Genomic DNA, 20,206 nt, shown 5'->3' with positions numbered 1-20,206 from the left:
AATGCACCTTTACATGAGTGAGTCAGTCAATTGACTTTGGGTATGTTAAAAGAGAAGAATAATACAAATAAAGTTGGCAAGATATCTATTTACCTTTGTGTTTGTCTTTAATTTCTTGTGAAATAGATGTGATAAACACCATGATATTAAATACTAATACATTTTATAAATAAGTTATGCATGGTTTTTTACTCTGACACAGACATTTTTAAATAAAGCTGAAGATTATTGTGGGTGCCACAAGTTTGCCTTTTGGGGGGGGGGGGGTTGTCATTATGAAAGTAATCTCAGTTTCCAGTTTTCACAACTTTATTTATGCACTCACACAATGCCTAATTCATCTCCAGGATATCCATATTTTTGCATGCATTTCCATAGGGAGTGATTTTGGATGGATTAATATACCAGGTAAGCAGTGGCGACCCGTGATTCCGGGCTGCCCCACCTGTTTTGAGCCCCACATTTTCTTATATATTTTTTTTTACAAATAACACAAAATATATGCCTGTTTTGCATGTTATTTTGGCATTAATACTTGTCACATATCAGTTTGCAAACAATGTAAAAAATAATATATATCATTGAGTTAATAAAGAAGCATACAAGCATACAATCTCTTTTTTGTTTTCTTGAGTAAGGCGGCTCCACTGAGCTTTCTTGAGTAAGAAAGCTCAGTGCTTTCTGTGGTGGTGGTGCAAGCCAGCACTCATGGGGACACTACTTCACCGCAAAGTCTAAGAGGAGACCTCGAAAATTCTAGCCCTTCGGGTGCTGCCATAGAGTTAGAAGTGCCCATCCAAGAAGGCTCAAGGTCATTGGCAACAGATAACATGACATCATGTCATATGTTATATGTCATACATACATGTCATACATTATATGTACAGCAGCTTTGATTGGACTGATCATGTCAACATCATACTTTCTAAATCTTAGCTAGCAGTCATCATCATGAATAAAGTTGACTATCTACTGGCAAATCCTTTTGAATCCTTATCATATGAATAGAAATAATGAAGAGAAATTATAAATAAAACGTATCGGTGCTCTTCGGCCATTGGACATAAACATTACACAACAAGTTGGAAATCGCAAATTCAATGAGTGGCTTGAAAGGAATCAGTGACAGTGTCTGTGTGCCTCAAATCTGGGATCAAGGGGCTCTTTTCCAAGTTTAAAATGATAAACATTCAACACCGGCCAAGCTTTCAATGACGTATGATTTGTGCCGCGCTCAAAACAACTGTTAACTTGGAACTGCGAAAACTTGACTTCAGTGAGTTCAAGACAACTGGGAAGTCGGGAATAAACAAGCTCCGACTGGGAAAATACGTTTTGAATGGTCATCCAACATCTGGATGCAGAATTGTAAATCCTCCCTCCAGATGTTTTGAAAGCAACATAAATCCAGAGAATGCCAGACTTTGATGACAAAATTGGCTCACGAAGGTCCACCGCGCCACCTTCCTTTTCAAGTGAGCACAGCACAACAAGGTGAGTCCAAAATTGTATTGTATGTTGCTGCATAAATGATGTAATATGCCAGGGAGATATGTATACTGTAGCTAAGAAAGTAATGCTAAGTGTATGTTGTGTAGTAAGATGTTAGTGGCCTGTGGGCCTCACCCTAATACTTTGGTCTATTTACCCCTCTTAATTTTGCCTACTGTTCTGACTTGGTGGTGCACATCTAGCCTATGTCTGCTTATATGCTCCCTTTATTTATCCTACGGTTCTGCCTTGGTGTACGGGGAGAACACTTTAAGAACAGCCCATGTTCTGAATTCTGCCGCTGTACATTTCAATATCTAAACAAATATTTATATTGACTAACGTTACTTCCATCCTAGCTCGCTCATTAATGTCTTAATTGAAATTACAGATTGCCTCTTATCCGCTAGTCGTCCCCTTATGCCATAGTTTGTACATCTCAATTGTCATTAGAAACCACATTTGTTTAAACAAGTCAGCCATATCAGCTATGTTTTTAAAAAAGGCAGTAAATAAGGCTAAATTAACTGTTTCGCTGCCAGACAAGGCTCCGCTGTTAGCCAGGTGTAGCAGTGGTAAGATGTTGGGACTGCTGTTGGGACAGCTTTATGTAGGCCCTAACGGTTTGTTGCCGTTATAGTGCAATTAATGTCTTCCTTGGTGTTGTGTCGTGGCTTTTCTGGCATGCATCCCACTTTTTGTATTTTTTACCCCACCAAGATTTACGTGCTAAAATCGCCACTGCAGGTAAGGTGAGTAAACTAACGCTATTAGGGCTGCCCATTTTCAGATTTCTCTCTGTAACTGTGAGTGAATAGTGGTAAGGAAAATACATTTTAGAAGATTGTTGGGACAGATTATTGAATGTAGGCCCACTTAAATCAAGAGCTCCAGGACTTTTTGGAAATGATCATATTTACCAATTTAAATAAATCCTCATGAATATAATTGGTCCATTTGTAATTTATTCCATGATTTCCCTTAATTAAAATTGAAAAGGGCAACACCCTCATGAGGATTCCTGGGAATAGTCAATAGGAAGATTGACTGGAATTTATACTGGGCCTAGACTACCCCCTCGTCGGTAGGACAAATAGAAGGATGCATATTTACTATTGGAACAAGGGGATTATGAGTCGTTTGTTTTCTGGCCAGTTACAGTTGCCAAAGTCAATAAGCTTGCAATCATTGTTCACCCTAACAGAACAACCAAATTCCTGATATGATTTATGACAATTATTTTCCACGGATGACAATATTTTGATTATGTTCTAGGTTATCGTGTTTCTTGTACCCAAAGCTCAAGCTGCTACCCGAAACGCCCATGTTTGCCTCTACCAAGAACAGTGCGCGGTTGTAGAGCGCATGCTCAAAACGTCGTTCTACGCAAATTTGCGCCAACTCCGTGGTGAGGCTGAAGGAAGCAGTATCAGGGGTGATGCTTAGCAAGCTAGCTAGTGTTTCTTCACAACAACAATAACCATTTAGCTTTCTAGAGTTTCGGCACTGTTTTTACCCGTATACAAGGACAGTACTTCATCTATTTGCAAGTATATGTCAGGTATGTGAGATACTGTGTTATTTTATAGCCGTATTTAATATGGAAGGGAACAGATATGCCTCTGCCTCTATAAACAGCATCATAGCTAACGTTAGCTTCAACCACCGGCGTAGGGACAAGCACCATAATGTACAAAGCTAGGCCTCAGTAGTAAGTCCAAAAGCCGAATATCTGTGGTATTATACCTTATCTTTTCTCCAATTTGGCAACAAGAGAAGTACTGTTTTGTCTTTTTGCATTACACAGTTGGGACAACGAAGCGGAAGAGAAACTATTAAGGACAACCATGCTAACGTTAGCTAGCTAAGCCAAGGATTTCATGAAGAAAGGACTTCGTCTTTGAACTGAAGGGAGGCTTTGGATCTTACTGGGATCAACAGTGTGTTCTCCATTTCACTAACAATTAGCAAACTAACCAATAGGAACTTGTTTTTTTTTTTCAAGACAGCGTTGTTTGGGAAATAATCTGCTGACAGTGAGGATATCGCCTCTTGTCAGACATTGCTTGAAGTATTCGTTAAACAGAGCTGATTGCTTGCTCACTTCGGCTGTGTTTGAATGTGGGATAAAATGGAGACCCCAACGATTGTCTACGATCTTGACACTTCTGGTGGTCTTATGCAGGTAAAGCCTTTACTATTACTATCATGATGAGAAAATAACTATACGTTTTTTGTTCTCTTTTTGTTGTTGTTTCTAGTAGAAGCTTGCTAGGTAGTCGGTTAGGGCCCAGTGGCCAACGTTTGTAGCTAGCTTTCTAGCTAACTCTACAGGACGCCATTGCTCTCTAGCTAACCTCTGCCAGAAGTCATGTCATCAAAAAGTATCAAGTCAAACCATTGACTGAAGGTGTTACTTTGTAGCTAGCTCATTAAATTGGTTTGTTGTTGTGTGGCAGACTTGACACTACAGTAGATGCTGTGCAACAATACAGATAATCAAATGTATCCCTGTACTCGTTTGCTGATACTTTGTAGCAAATACAATCATTGCTCGCGCCTCCCAAGTCTGAAGATGGAGAAAAAAGAGGTCGGAAACCAGATAAAAACGCACGGAGAGCGGGGAGAGCCACGAATCACGACACCTGTGACAGTTGCAGAGAGGGGGGCGACCTCCTCTGTTGTGATCATTGTCCCGCCGCCTTTCATCTACAGTGCTGGTATGTTTATGATTATCTTTCCATTTACAGTAATGACTTCCCAGTGTTCCTACCAAGGTGCAAGGGAGCATTTGTGGTTGACTTAACTTTGTGGGAAGCAGTTGACCATTGTCAGCTAATCTAATGCACAATAGTTGCCACATTGTGGCGCTGTAGCTCAGTTTTTCAACACCGCAGATGTGTATTCTGCCACCCTATTGGTTAGGTCTACATGGTTTTTATTCCGCCACCCTATTGGTTGGGTCTACATGTTAAAACTCTGTAGCTTTGTACTTGTATATAAACTACTGTAGTGTGTGTTGTTGACCATTTTATGTGCAGAAGACATGTCTGCACTAAATTCTGCACTTAGCTACTTAGCCATGCTTCTCTTCAGTCAAGGAAGACATATTTTTTGGCATACATTTAGCTCATTCTCCAGTCCACACGCCACTTACTACTCTCCTAACAGCCATTTCCAGTATTTAATGAGCTTGCAGATGTTGGCGAGGTTTAGTTGAGCTTTCTGCTGAGGAGCTCAGGGAACCTGACTGCAGTGTGCTGCCTCATTGACGGTATAAATAATCATTAACCATGGCATGTGCTGCTGGGACAGTGGCCTGAGCAGATCAGGGCTGCTGTTTGGTGTCATGAAGCACCTCCCAGGGCCTTTCTACTCTTAGCCTGGACTACAGTTCGACAGAGTTAATTTTTTAGTTGTTTCCTTCTAGGATAGTGTTATCAATGCCCTTGGATTGTTGCCTCAACGGTTTCATAGAGCATGAAAGGTTTTTGCTGAGGAAAGTGAATTGTTTATTTATTATGGTAGTGCTCCTCTTTTTAAATCACTGCAGTCGGTCTTTCTTGGAAAGCTTGAATGAGTCGATGTTGGTTTTGGACCAACAGCCTTTTCAATAGATTCAACACATACCTTTGCCACGGAACTGTGAGACTGTGCCCAGGGACCTTGGCACTCTGCCCAAAAAGAGCCCTTTGAATGAATTCCCTCTCCCCTGGCTTTCATCAGCTACAGGTCTCTAGCATTTCCACAGTTATTTCAATATAGGAAAATATCCTTAACGCCATACCTCTGGAACTTGTAAACCAGGTTACATTGTGAGGGCATTGGATGTTATGAATTGCTGATTTGCGTTGAACTCCCTGCAGCAACCCACCTCTGAGTAAGGAGATGCTGCCCCCTGGAGACTGGATGTGTCATCGCTGCATGGTGCGTAGGAAGGTGAGTCAAATCGATGTTAAAACATGGGAAGTTTATGGTGGTGTTATGTTGACTGCTTCCGTAATTTGGATATGTGACCTACTTTGTGTGTGTATGTACTGTCATGTACACTACATGACCAAAAGTATGTGGACACTTGCTCGTGCTCGTCGACATCTCATTCCAATATCATGGACATAATACGGAGTTGGTCCCCCCCCCCTTTGCTGCTATAAGAGCCTCTACTCTTCTGGGAAGGCTTTCCACAAGATGTTGGAACATAGCTGCAGGGACTTATTTACATTCAGCCACAAGCATAAGTGAGGTCGGGCACTGATGTTGGGCGAATAGGCCTAGCTCGCAGTCGGCGTTCCAATTCATCCCAAAGGTGTTCGATGGGGTTGAGGTTACGACTCTGTGCAGGCCTGTCATGTTCTTCGACACCAATCTCAAAGAAAAAAAATCTGTATGGACCTCGTTTTGTGCACAGGAGCATTGTCATGCTGAAACAGGAAAAGTCCTTCCCCAAACTGTTTCCAAGAAGCTGGAAGCACATAATCGTCTAGAATTTCATATGCTGTAGCGTTAAGATTTCCCTTCACTGGAACTAACAGGCCTAGCCCAAAAAATTAAACGGCCCCAGACTATAATTCCTTCTCCACCACACTTTACAGTTGGCCGTATGCTTTCAGGCAGGTAGCGTTTTCCTGGCATCTGCCAAACTCAGATTAGTCCGGACTACCAGATGGTGAAGCATGATTCATCACTCCAGAGAATGTTTCCACTGCTCCAAAGTCCAATAGTGGCGAGCTTTACACCACTTCAGCCGGCGATTGGCATTGTGCATGGTGAGCTTAGGCTTGTGTGCAGCTGCTCGGCCATGGAAACCCATTTGATGACGCTCCCGATGAATAGATCTTGTGCTGACGTTGCTTCCCGAGTCAGTTTGGAACTTTGTAGTGAGTGTTGCAACCGAGGACAGGTTCTTTTTTTACACGCTTCAGCACCCGGCGGGCCTGTTCTGTGTGCTTGTGTGGCCTACCACTTCGCAGCTGAGCTGTTGTTGCCCCTAGATGTTTCCACTTCACAATAACAGCACATACAGTTGACCGGGGCAGAAATTTGACAAACGGACTTTTTGGAACGTTTGCATCCTATGACGGTGCCACGTCAAAAGTTGCTGAGCTCTTCAGTAAGGCCATTCTACTACCAATGTTTGTCTATAGAGATTGCATGGCTGTGTTAAGTCTTTTGTATGTAATGTCATTTTCTTTATACGTTGGACACTAGTAAGACTAGTTACCGCCATTGGCGTCGGCTGATGGGGATCCTAATAAAAATCAAAAATAGTTTGAGACTAGTTTAATCAGGGCTGTTCAGACTGTTAACACATTGTGTTTCTTGTGTCATAGAAGCGGGAGATAAAGAAGGAGCAGATGAATGGTCTGCTGGACCGCCAGCTGTCTAAGCAGTCTCCCTCTCCTGCAGCAGAGTTCGAGCTGGCCCCAGGCACCTTGAGGCTGGACCCCACGGCGGCAGTAGGAGGCACCACAGGCCTGAGAGCTGCAGCTGTGGCCCAGGTCCGTCTCCTGGAGAGGAGGCCCAGCAGTAGACCCAACACCCCAACCTCCACTGCCTCCACAGACACCGCCACACCCTCGGAGCAGAACGACATGGATGATGACATGCTAGACGTGGAGGACGACTCGCAGGGCTCAGAGCCCGAGAGCTCCACCCCACACCTCAAGAGGCCCTTTGATCTTCTGATAGCAGCTGCCATGGAGAGGAACCCCACGCAGTTCCAGCTTCCCAATGAGCTCACCTGCACAACTGCACTTCCAGGAACCAGTAAAAAAAGGAGGAGAGATGAGATGACAGGGAAGAATGTGAAGCGACTGCAGCATGAGCTGGACCACAATGGGCTGGTCCCACTACCGGTGAAGGTCTGCTATCCCTGTGGCAGGTACGGACAACAGCAAGGCCATTGTTTTAATAACCATATATCAGTGCCTTTCTTTTAATAAACCAAATGTTTTTGTGTAGGCTAACTGGGATTTTTTGGTACCAGATGTTACATACATTACTAGGCTTTGCGAACAAATCGGGAAAGGAGATTCTTTACCCAGTTATATGCAGATCACACATTATTTCACAGCTGTTTTGACACTCATTTAAAAGGCATATAAATTATTGCATGGTTTACTATGAAAATATACAGTATACTACTGTTGGGTGATATTAACATTTTCATACTTCATACCGTTTCTGTACATGTGTATACTGTATTATCATAAGTGCACACAAGGGGCGCTATATACATGTATATCTGTGCATTCAGAAGTTCTGACCTTTTGCCCCAAGAAAATTGTTATTCTAAAATTGATTAATCGTTTTTTCCCCTCATCAATTTACACAATACCCGATAATGACAAAGCAAAAACAGGTTTAGACATTTTTGCAAATGTATAAACAAACTGAAATATCATATTTACATACAGTGGGGGAAAAAGTATTTAGTCAGCCACCAATTGTGCAAGTTCTCCCACTTAAAAAGATGAGAGGCCTGTAATTTTCATCATAGGTACACTTCAACTATGACTGACAAAATGAGAGCGAAAAAATCCAGAAAATCACATTAGGATTTTTTATGAGCAAAGTATAGAGAGATCATTGATGAACATCCCCACAGCATGATGCTGCCTCTAGTCTTCTTGGGTATGACGCTACAAGCTTGGCACATCTGTGTTTGGGAAGTTTCTCCCATTCTTCTCTGCAGATCCTCTCAAGCTCTGTCAGGTTAGATGGGGAGTGTCGCTGTACAGCTATTTTCATGTGTCTACAGAGATGTTTGATCGGGTTCAAGTCCGGGCTCTGGCTGGGGCCACTCGAGGACATTCATAGACTTATCCCGAAGCCACTCTTGGTGAACCTTTGCCCCATTCTGAGGTCCAGAGCACTCTTCATCAATGATCTCTCTATACTTTGCTCCGTTTATCTTTCCCTCGATCCTGACTAGTTTCCCAGTCCCTGCTGCTGAAAAACATCCCCACAGCATGATGCTGCCTCTACCATGCTTCACCGTAGGGATGGTACCAGGTTTCCTCCAGATGTGACACTTGGCCTTCAGGCCAGAAAGTTCAATCTTGGATTCATCAGACCAGAGAATCCTATTTCTCTTGGTCTGAGAGTCCTTTAGGTGCCTTTTGGCAAATTGCAAGCGGGCTGTCATGTGCCTTTTACTGAAGAGTGGCTTCTGTCTGGCCACTACCATAAAGGCCCGATTGGTGAAGTGTTGCAGAGCTGGTTGTCCTTTTCAAAGGTTCTCCACAGAGGAACTCTGGATCTCTGTCAGTGTCCATCGGGTTCTTGGTCCTGACCAAGGCCCTTCAATGCTGCAGAAATGTTTTGGTACCCTTCCCCAGATCTGTGCCTCGACACAATCCTGTCTCGGAGCTCTACGGGAAATTCCTTCGACCTCATGGCTTGGTTTTTGCTCTGACATGCACTATCAACTGTGGGACCTTATATAGACAGGTGTGTGCCTTTCCCAATCATTTGAATTTACCACAGGTGGACTCCAATCAAGTTGTAGAAACATCTCAAGGATGATCAATGGAAATAGTATGCACCTGAGCTCAATTTCTAGTCTCATAGCAAAGGGTCTGAATACTTATGTAAATAAGGTATTACTGTTTTTTTTTTCTATTTTTAATAAATTGGCAAACATTTCTGAACACCTGTTTTCTCTGTCATTATGAGGTATTGTGTGTAGATTGAGAAATGTTTTATTTAATCGATTTTTGAATAATGCTATAACATAACAAAATGTGGAAAAGATAGTGGTCTTAATACTTTCCGAATGCACTGTACATGTGTTTATTAGGTGTTTGCTTTCCTTTTTCTGGGGAGATGTGTCTATATATGTGTGTGTGTGTATATATATATATATATATAACTGACAGACCCTTTTATTTTTTAAATATTCTTTAGAGGGGTTGTAGAGTTTGTCTTGACGTTTATTTCAGCAATGCGCCAAAATGTTCTGTAGTTTTGTTTTTTTGTGTTACTTACCACACTCTCTAGAGTGCCTCTATGTGCTGGCATCAGAGCCTTGGCTATTCAGGAATACCACAGAATGCACAACCACATGGCTGGCCAGAGAGAAAGGGGAATTCAAACTATCTCACTGAGCATTTTATATATTCTGGAATGATTGGGCTTGGCTTAGGGTCTCTGCCACAGACAGTGACTGCCAGGATTCCAGACAGTAACCACATTTCCATCCACAGTTTTCATGCAAGTAAAGTCATTCCGTATAAAATAAAAATCACTGCAGCTGTGATGGAAACAGGAAATGTTGGTATAATTTTATAAATGCCAAGAGAATTTGTTAATTTGACATAGTGGGACATTGTTTTTTTTTTGTCTGTAAAATGTATTATGTGATAAATGGCGGTGGAAATGCCTTCATGCGAAAATACTGATATCATATTGAACTAGGAGTCGCAATGGTGTGTGTGTGTGAGATCCCCCCACTACGACTCAGGAAACCATGCAGTTTATTAGGCTAGGCTACATATTAATTAAGTTGTGATGAACTTCACGGGGTGTTGAAAGTGCATGTTATGAGCTTGATGCTCCTTTCCAACAAATATCAAGGTGACATTATGCTGGTGACATGATCATCGACGCTTGATCGACTGCCATTTGACAAGTACACATTTTCTCGCTCTTATCCATAATGATCTCGTTATGTTGACTAGCAAGCGCTGTTTTTTTATCTGCAACAAGTCGGTTTGGTGGAAACCCAACTGCAGGGAAATGTACATGTTTTCATTATGCATATTTTAGAATATTCGCATGAATGACATGGATGATCACATGCTAGACGTGGAGGACGACTCCCAGGGCTCGGAGCCTGAGAGCTCCACCTCACACTCCATGCCATTTGGATGGAAAACTAGCTAGTCTGGGTTGGAAATCCATTAGTCTCTGGCCCTCAAGTGATCCCCTCTTTCCACTAAACTATTAGAGCAGACTACCCCTAGCTCTATTTTGAGGATATTTTGCAGTTGATTTGTTTGTCATAAATCTAACCTGTGTTTTTGTGAATCTCCTCTGTGCTGTAGGAGCTGCAGGTTGGCACCATTAATCCAGTGTGACTATTGCCCCCTCCTGTTCCACATGGACTGTCTGGACCCCCCTCTTACTGCCATGCCTGTGGGAAAGTGGATGTGTCCCAATCACATAGAACACATGGTGGTAAGTAAGCTAAAGCCTGTACAAACCACTTTATTTTATGGTCACATCTACGTATTGAAAACGTGTTGATGTTGTTTTAATGGTATTGACCTGATTGTGCCCCTCTCTCCCAGCTGAAGCAGAGGAGCCTGCCGTTGAGCGGTCGCTGCCAGCTGTTTGACCAGTTTCAGGACAGGATGTCCCAGCATGCCGTCAAGGTGGACTTCCTGCAGCGGGTGCATCGTCTCAACACCCCCGTCCGCCGAGGAGCCCACACACAGCTGAAGAAAACCCTCAAGGTCAGCCTGCTAGTCTCTGTACTACTACTGTGGGTTACAACAGTGCTTCCTCTGACAGATGAGGTGACATGTATAACACACCACTGTGCTCACTGTTGTCACATCTTGTAACTAGACACATCTTGTGTGTCTGTCTCTCGACAGGTCCCTGATTCTATAAAGTCCCAGTACAAGTGTCCCCCGGCCATGATTGCCCCGGCAGGGATCCGCAACGGGGAGCTGGTCTGTAACAGCAGTTCAGAACCCCCTCAGCAGCACTTTACACCCTCTCAGCACTTAACCAGTGAGGATGAGCAACAGGAGGTAGGTAACTGGTGTGTTACCCAGCAGTGATATACAATGTCTCATGAGAGTAAACAAATCCCACATCTTTAATACTGATTGAATGTGTTCTGTTTTCCTGTGTTGTCTCCTAGTGGCTCAGAGACGTCATCACACTCCAGTGCAGCATAGTGAGACATCTGTCAGCCAAGCAGAAGCTGTCGTCCGAATGGGACTCTGGGAAGACGGACATGGCCGACATCAAACCCTGTGTCACAGCAGAGGAGGCTAGTGCTGTGTTCACTTCTAACCAGACTGAGTCGCCAGCCTCCAAGCCTAAAGCTGATAGTGCAGCAGTTTGCCCCCAGGGGGCGCCTGCACTCAAGGAAGGGAAGTGTAGCATGTGTACAGAGAAGCCTTGTCACAACTGTGGGCCCAGTAATGTTAACGGTCCCCTGGAGGAGCAGCTGGCTTGGACCAATGGGAGTCCAGAGACCTGCAGACAGGACAACCTCCACAAGCTGAGAGAGCCCTCAGGTCTTGATAGGCCTGTTCCTCAGACACCAGCAGCTTCCAGCCCGGAGTCACCCAACCACACTGGTAAAGCTGTGGTCAAGACCGAGAACACCCTCTTAAGACCCTGTGAAGGGACGGCCTCCTCATCCACCTGTCCCTTCAAACCAGACCTCAGAGGCCCCTCTCCACCTCACAGACCCTCCCCAGGCACACAGGGCCCTGCTCTAACCAGTAGCAGCAGCACTGTGGGGTCCTGTGCCCTCACTCCACCCAGAGCACCATACCAGATCAAGAGGATGACCAAGCTGGGCTCCACCCCACCAGCAGATGGGAAAGTCAGTTGTGATGCTGTGACCACCAGGAGTGGTCCTCTGCTCCCCAGCTCTTTCTCTATGGTAGACCTGTCCAGCCGTCTGAAGGCTGTGGCAGACTGCCATGGTGGTAAGTCTCACCTGATTTTAATAAGACACATTTTTAGATTGGTGAGGAAAAGTTGGATCCACACTGAATTCATTCTCTTTTTGCTAACAACATGATAATTTTCCAGAGATTCAGATGAGTAGTCTGGATGAGAAGTTCATTGAACTCCTGGCCTGGCAGAGGATCCAGCAGCTGTTTGGGCCTAAAGCCCCTTGCCCTCCACAGAGCAGCTGTATCAGCCTACCTCCTGTTCCACAACCCCAGCCTTCAGAAGGTAAGAGAACCTTGTTCATTATCAACACCATTTTGTATTCCCTATATTTCTACCTAACTGACTCGCTGTCCATTCCCTCACTAACCTTACCATCTTCACTCCTATTATTCTGTCCATTTATATTGATACCCATTACTTCTATCCCCCTTTTATGTTTGTAAAATCCTCCCTTAGTTAGTTTATCCTGTATTGTTACATTTGACTGCTCTGTATATTGCAGCATTGTGAGGAAGAGAATGTGTTATCTTCTTTCTCAGCACAAAACAAGAATATCCAGGCCAGGGCTGTGTTTTATCCTTTGACTGGGAAAGGAGGAGCTGTCCGTATGTGCTACAGAAGCCTGTACATAGGAACTGGTAAGATTCACTCCCAATCCCAAATAACACAACATGACCCAATAACAGGACCTTCTATTCATGTAAAGGTGTCTTTCTTCCTTGGCAGATTTTGCTGACTTGAGGTTATGTCTTGTTATTTGCAGGTGCTGACATGGACGTGTGCCTTACAAACTATGGTCATTGTAATTATGTTTCAGGAAAACATGCCTGTATCTTCTATGATGAGGTGAGTGGGTCATTTCACATTTAAACGTACTTGGTTTTGGAATACATTTTACAATAATTTGTGAACTGTGAAGAAATACAGTATAAATACATTTGATATCTATTTTTTTCTTGTTTCGGGGATTCGTTTTAGAAGCTGCTCTGTGAATTAAATATTTCATTCTGTAACTGCTCTTGCCTTGATCAGAACACCAAGCAGTATGAGCTCCTCAACTACAGTGAACATGGGACAACGGTGGACAATGTGCTGTACTCCTGTGACTTCTCTGAGAAGACTGGGCCAAGCCCCTCCAGCAGCCTGGTCTCCAAAGTGCAGAACATTATCAGTGAGTGGAGCTCCTCTCATGGCCTCCTATAGAAACAGGAAGGAATGAACATTTACCTCTGATAAAGGACCATGCTCTGACATGCCATGTTTCCTAATGTTGTTAAAGCAGAGGCAGGTGATGGTGTTCAAAGGTCTGAGTGTTTTGTAATGCTTGTAACCCGCAGAGCGCTGCAAGAGGAGGAAGCAGGAAGAGGAAGGGGCAGCGGAGCCCATGGTGCTAGAGGAGGGGGTGATGAGACCGTGTCAGGTGACTCCTTCTAGCCCCTGCTGCGACTGCAAGGCCAGCAGCTCCAGTCTGATCGGGGGCAGTGGAGCAGGCTGGGAGGGCACTGCCCTGCTCCATCACGGCAGCTTCGTCAAGCTGGGCTGCATGCAGTTTGTCTTCAGTATTACAGAGTTTGCCTGCAAGCAGCCCAAAGAGGAAACCCTTAACAACCCAACTACCACCACTGCCACCCCCCAGTGCCAGGAGGGAACAGAACCCTCTGACAAGCACACGTCCACCTCCCAGCTCCACCAAGTGCCAGTGCTGCACCCTAACCCTGTCCCCTAGCCCAATCATGTCCCCTCAGCAACAAGAACCAGCAGCTATACTTGTATACTGCATCAAAAAGAGAGAGCTTTTTTGATGTTCATACATTTGCATGAAATGAAGTATTTTTCAGTCTCAGATTTTGTGGGCAAGTTGCACATACAATTTGTATTGTTATTTTTTGTAACTGGACAATTTTCTGAAAGTTTTTGAATTGGCTTTGAAAAAGGGGGATGGTTTATCATTGACATTATGTGAAGAAATGTAAACATCACCAGGTTTCCAGCATACTTGTAAAGAACTCCAATCATTCTATTTTTGCCAGTAATGATGGCATAAACTTTTTTTTTCTCTCTGAAAATGCAACTTTTTATTTACTTTTTATAAATTTAGTTTGTGTACTGTTGCTGAAAATGTAGTTGGGTTCAGATGTTTGTTTTGCTACTATTGCACTACAGTAGCACTATATTCAAACATACGTGTACACATCCATGCTAATACATACATGTTGTATACATGGTTGTGTGTGTTGAAATACGCACACACACAAAATATACATGATTAAGAATCATTTTAACATAGAACAAGGGAAGCATAGGATTCTGTATGCCAACTTCAATTATGGCCATTTTGGCTTTTAAATCTTTCCAGTGCTTCATGTGAATTTTGGTGCAGTAGTTTTCAAAAGTTTTAGTCCAGTTTTTTTTTTTTTCAAGTGTCTGTTTTTAGAAATAATTCATCTGAACTTTGTCATGTACGCTGTAAATACAAAGCAACTTTGACTTGGTTTCTTGTCTGTCATAGTCACTGTAAATACCTAAAGATTTTTAAGCGTCGGTGAAGACAGTGGCTTCTGTCATTTCATTCGTTGCTAACAACCAATTGGGCGATTCCATGCCAGCATAGCCCGGAAATATTTTTGGTATCCGATTGTTCTGGCAATTCTCACATTGGGAGGAAGGATGTTTGACATGTTTTTTTTACATTTTGTATCACAAACTTTTTTTTATTTTTTATTTTTATCAAGAAAGTGGCCATTTTAGGCTGTTTTTAGACCTATACATTCCTTCTGTAAGACCTGATGTATGAACTGTACATAATAGACATCTTGTTGTCATTATACTCCTCATAGTGTAACTCTATTATATGGAATACAGTGGGTATCATACGTGTTCATACCTTTTGGAATTTTTTTCACATTTTTGTTGCATTACAAAGTAGGATGGAAATGGATTTTATTTTTTTTGTCATTGTTCTACACGAGATGCTTCATGTCAGTGAAAATAAAATTCTACAAATTTAATAAATGAAATAACTAAAATATAGTTGTTGCATAAGTATTCACCCCCATTTGTTTAGGCAAGCATAAATAATTAGTTCGAGTACATTTTGGCTTAACAAGTTACATGGGCTCACTGTGAAATAATAGGGGTTGACATGATTTTTGAATGACTACCCCTTCCTCTGTCCCCCATGCAGTTCCTTCAGTCAAGTATTGAATTTCAACTACACAGACCAGGGAGCTTTTCAAAAGCCTCAAAGAAGGGCCGTGATTGATAGATGGGTAGCAATAACAAATCAAACATTGAATATCTCTTGAAAGAGATACTTTTGTATAAAGTACTGTAGCACTCACAAGCCAAAAGTGGTCCCCGAACTAGTCACATGCAGATATGTGCACCATGTCATTGTGCTCTTTCCTGCTCTGCTGGGTGCATCTTGCTAACTGCCATTGAAATGGTAAAGGGCTGAAGCTAGAATTGCTAGGGGGCTGGCCCAGGTGAGGGAAAATGTTGCAGCACAGCGTCCAGAAAACAGTTGCTTTCAAACTAGGGATTTCATGGCTAATTGAGGTAAGACTCCTTCTGGTCATCAATTATGCATGTATGTCCTACATATTCACACCAGCCCAAAGTTGGCGGTTTAAAAAAAATACTAGTTGCCAAAGTTCTGGAGCATGTCTGTAAGCATGCTGAGGATGTATTAAACCACCCAGACACATCAAAGATACAGTTGTCCTTCTGAACTGAGCTGCAGGAAAGGAAGGAAACTGCTCAGGGATGTCAACATGAGGCCATTAGTGGTTTTAAAACAGCTACAGAGTCCTATGGCTGTGATGGGAGAAAACTGAGATGGATCCACAGCATTGTAGTGACTACAGTGATGACCTAAATGACAGAGTGAAAAGAAGAATACAAATATTCCAAAACATGCACCCTGTATGCAACAAGGCACTAAATTAATACTGCAAAGGAATACACTTTTTGGCCTTATGTTGGGGAAAATCCAATACACATCACTGAATAACTGCCTCTTTACTGTCAAACATGGTGGTGGCTGCATCATGGTATGGGTATGCTTGACATTGGCAAAGACTGGGGAGTTTTTCAGGATGAAAAGAAATGGCAAAGACTGGGGAGTTTTTCAGGATGAAAAGAAACGAGATGTCGTTAAGCACAGGCTAAGTCCTAGAGGAAAACCCTCCTCTGTCTGGGACACCCTTGGAGGGGATTCACATTTCAGTAGTACAATAACCAACAACACAAGGCCAAATCTTAACTGGAGTTGCTTACCAATTTAGAAGACAATGTTTGGAGTGGTTAAGTTGCCGTTTTGACTTAAATCTGCTTGAAAATCTATAGCAAGACTTGAAAATGGCTGTCTAGCTATGAACTCCAACACCTGGACAGAGCTTGAATTTTGAAAAGAATAATGGGTAAATATTTCACAATCCATGGGTGCAAAGCTCTTAGAGATTTACAGCTGTAATTGCTGCCAAAGGTGATTCTAACATGTATTGACTAAGGGGGGTGAATACTAATCAAATCAAGGTATATTAGTGTTTTATTTTTAAAATGTTTGATCTTTTATTCCACTTTGACATTACAGACTATTATGTGTAGACCGTTGATTAAGAAAATGACAATTAAATCCATTTTAATCCCACTTTGTAACAATAAAATGTGAAGAAATCCTAGGGGGGTGAAGAAATTGATACACACTGTACCTTCTGAAATACACATTTCCACAATTTATTCAACATAAAAAATATGACTATGAATATCTTAAAAGTACCCTTTTTGATTTAGTTAATTTCAAGACGTTGGTTGCAACAATATACTAGTCTACAAGCACATCACATTTCTAGAGTGGGCTCTCTACTAATTCTTATGAAATTATACATTTTATGAGCGCCACCAGCTCAATGAATGGCAAAATGGATCTGTGATTGGTTAATGACCTATAATGTACATTTCTATGTTTAAAATGGGTCATATATCTTAAAAGTACCAGAGAGCCACTCTGGAAATGTTATGTGTTTGAAGAGTATATTGTTACAATCAATGTCAAGAAAAAATAAGCCAAATCAACAAAGGTCAAAACATGACCTTCAGATTAATATTTTTTATGTTGAAGAAATTCATGTGTAAACTATCGAAATAAAGAAAGTCGCACACAAATAAAAAGTTGCACTCTCCATATATAAACTCCCTGTAATTGATTTGTTATTTGCCAACGTTTCGGCATCACAGCCTTCTTCAGGGTCATAAATGAATGTGGGAAAATGTATTTCAGAATCTTGACATACTACATTTTTGAGAGCACACTTTAAGGAGTGTGATGTTGTCAGTATCATGGATCATAAGGTCTTCCAGGAGGCATGTATCAGTCTAAAAAAGGGCCTAAAATGTACACTTTAATCATGACTTTCTCAAAAATGGGTTGTGATACAAATGTAAAAAGCATGTAAAAAGAAATCCTTTCTCCCAACGAAGTTTCTATGTGAGAAGTTTACAATCTCCCCTAAATGGGTTAACCCTATTGGAGCAGTAATTAGCAAACTTGCCTAAGGGATGGGAGACCTGCAAGGGACATTGCACGTTGCTGTTTGCTACACCGGTGTCAGCAGTGGGATGGGATGTTGCCTGTTAGGCCATCACAGAGGCATGTACAGTACATGTGAGGGACTTGGTAAAGTTATTAGTGGGGACATGCTCTAACAAATGGAGCGTGATAATGTTGCAACCTTTGTTTAAGTCTTGGAAGACCAGGGTTCGAGACCCAAAAGGGGCGTTGCACTGTCGCTTTTTCGGCACAATACAGTTACAGTATACCTTTGAGCTCAACACTGAGTCAACTTATATTTGTGTTATAGCGTGTGATGAAGTCAGTATTTAACCACTAGGCTACCATGGGGTGGCAGGTAGCCTAGTGGTTAGCGCGTAGACTTGTAACCGAAAGGTTGCAAGGTCAAATCCCTGAGTGGACAAGGTAAAACACTGTCATTCTGCCCCTGAACAAGGCAGTTAACCCATTGTTCCTAGACCGTCATTGAAAATAAGAATTTGTTCTTAACTGACTTGCCTAGCTAAGTAATGATAAAATAAGCACTAAGTGGTGCAAAATGTAAATTCTTGATCCGTAACGTGCTTTTTGCATAACTTTCTTAGGAGTCTCACAGTCAAGACAAAACACAGCACATGTTGTCAAAGGGCGGGTTCATTGCGCAATAGATAAATATATTTGAATGCCACTGTTGTTCATTCTTATGTATAGAGAAAGATAATACATACAGTCTGAATATATTCACACTGCTTTTTGTCAGCGCTAGACTCATCGCAGGTTATGTACTTCTAAATTGGCATCTCAATCTACCAAGATGCAAAAGCTCTACCAAATTGCATGAAAAAACTGCAATCGTGACTGGTGAGTTGGTTCGTTATAAAACAATTTGTGACACTTGAGGTGGGCAATTATTCTGCATCATCATGTACAGTCAGTTAGTGTCCAATCTAATGTTATGTACCGTTGTTATTGGTGGTAACATGAGACTGATTCTACGTTACTTTGCGCAATACATTTTTTGGAATGCCATTTATTGTACATTGCAAAATATATACTGATGGACATGAACTCGAGATTCGTGTGGGTGTGTCCTATCCAGGATCTAACACTGGCATTGGGAAAACAACAGCATCAGATCTGTCCAGGAGAGGTGCGAGGGTTATAATGGCCTGTCGAGATAAGCAGAGGGCAGAAGCTGCCATCAGTGGCATAAGAGAGGTGTCAGAATCAATATTCATTGATATGTCTCACATGACACTGTCTGGTAAACAGTGGAAATACTGCAGTTACATAGCCTTGAATGAGGATGATGCAAGTGGGTCATACATGGATGATATTACTGTAATTCCATATCACTTAGTCATGTTCGCATTTCCTCACACATTGTCTGTCTCATTTACATTTGACAGATAGTTAGTTGTGCTCTGGTCGCTTTAGCTGATCCATTTGTTTGAGCTTCACCTTGTCAGAAATTATATTTGTATTTTTTAACTATTTTTCTCCCCAATTGGTAGTTATAGTTGTTAGCAACTCTCCTACAGACTCGGGAGAGGCGAAGGTCAAGAGCCATGCATCCTCCGAAACACAACCCTGCCAAGCCGCACTGCTTGGTCAACCCAGAAGCTAGCTGCAGCAATGTGTCAGAGGAAACACCATCCAGCTGGCAACCGTCATCAGCTTGCAGGCACCCGGCCCACCACAAGGAGTCGCTAGATGGGATAAGGAAATCCCGGCCGGCCAAACCCTCCCCTAACCCGGACGACACTGGGCCAATTGTGTGCCGCATCATGGGTCTCCTGGTCATGGCCGGCTCTGACACAGCCTGGTATCGAACCCGGATCTGTAGTGACACCTCAAGCTAATGGACATGAACTACACTGCTGCGCCACTCGGGAGGCCATGTCAGAAAGTCATTGACGGTTTATTAGACTCTATTAAGTGAGGGACACACAGAGCATCTGACTGGTCATTATTTTCTCTCAGGAGACTGGGAACAATGTTGTGCTCATGGAGCTGGACCTTCGAGTCCTCCAGTCTGTGTGATCCTTTTCTGAGAGCTTCCTGAAGTCTAAATGTAGACTAGATATTCTTATCAACAACACTGGTGAGTCATATATTGCTCTGGGTCCGGTTTTGAGTGTGACATGTGTTTCACATAGCATTATATTGAACAACTGATATTGTTGCACGTTGTATCCTCCCTCGAGCAGAGAAAAGGCCAATGGATAATATGGCTGGTTGGTTTCTTAATGAATATACACTGAGTATACAAAACAGTAAGAACACCTTCTCTTTCCATGACACTGACCAGGTGAATCCAGGGGAAAACATTGATCTCTTATTGATGTCAGTTGTTAAATCCACTTCAATCAGTGTAGACCAGTGGTTCCCAAACTTTTTATTGTCCCATACCCCTTAAAACATTCAACCTCCAGCTGTGTACCCCCTGTAAGCCTGCTACACACACACACACACACACACTATACGATACATTCATTAAATATAAGAATTCGTTTT

The 20,206-nt window shown here is 42.5% G+C and overlaps 1 protein-coding gene across 3 annotated transcripts; it reads left to right on the top strand.

Annotated features, from left to right (window-relative positions):
• The first annotated feature begins 2,854 nt into the window (after positions 1-2,854).
• On the top strand, positions 2,855-14,630 carry LOC112250280 (PHD finger protein 12-like). Of its 3 annotated transcripts, none has more exons than XM_024420307.2 (14): positions 2,855-3,052; positions 3,501-3,676; positions 4,030-4,211; positions 5,358-5,430; positions 6,822-7,372; positions 10,539-10,671; positions 10,785-10,949; positions 11,094-11,252; positions 11,366-12,167; positions 12,274-12,420; positions 12,678-12,776; positions 12,902-12,984; positions 13,171-13,309; positions 13,476-14,630. In XM_024420307.2, the coding sequence occupies exons 2-14, from the start codon at positions 3,611-3,613 to the stop codon at positions 13,862-13,864; spliced, it is 2,988 nt and encodes a 995-aa protein (XP_024276075.1). In that variant the 5' UTR covers positions 2,855-3,052; positions 3,501-3,610; the 3' UTR covers positions 13,865-14,630. The 3 variants fall into 3 exon arrangements, with proteins under 3 accessions (XP_024276075.1, XP_024276074.1, XP_024276073.1); XM_024420306.2 differs by having other exon boundaries at positions 3,497-3,676; XM_024420305.2 differs by having other exon boundaries at positions 3,299-3,676.
• Positions 14,631-20,206: the final 5,576 nt, after the last annotated feature.

This window comes from Oncorhynchus tshawytscha, linkage group LG30 (assembly GCF_018296145.1).
Source record: "Oncorhynchus tshawytscha isolate Ot180627B linkage group LG30, Otsh_v2.0, whole genome shotgun sequence".
In the NCBI taxonomy this organism is placed as follows: domain Eukaryota; kingdom Metazoa; phylum Chordata; class Actinopteri; order Salmoniformes; family Salmonidae; genus Oncorhynchus; species Oncorhynchus tshawytscha.
This window is presented reverse-complemented; position numbering and strand designations above follow the sequence as displayed.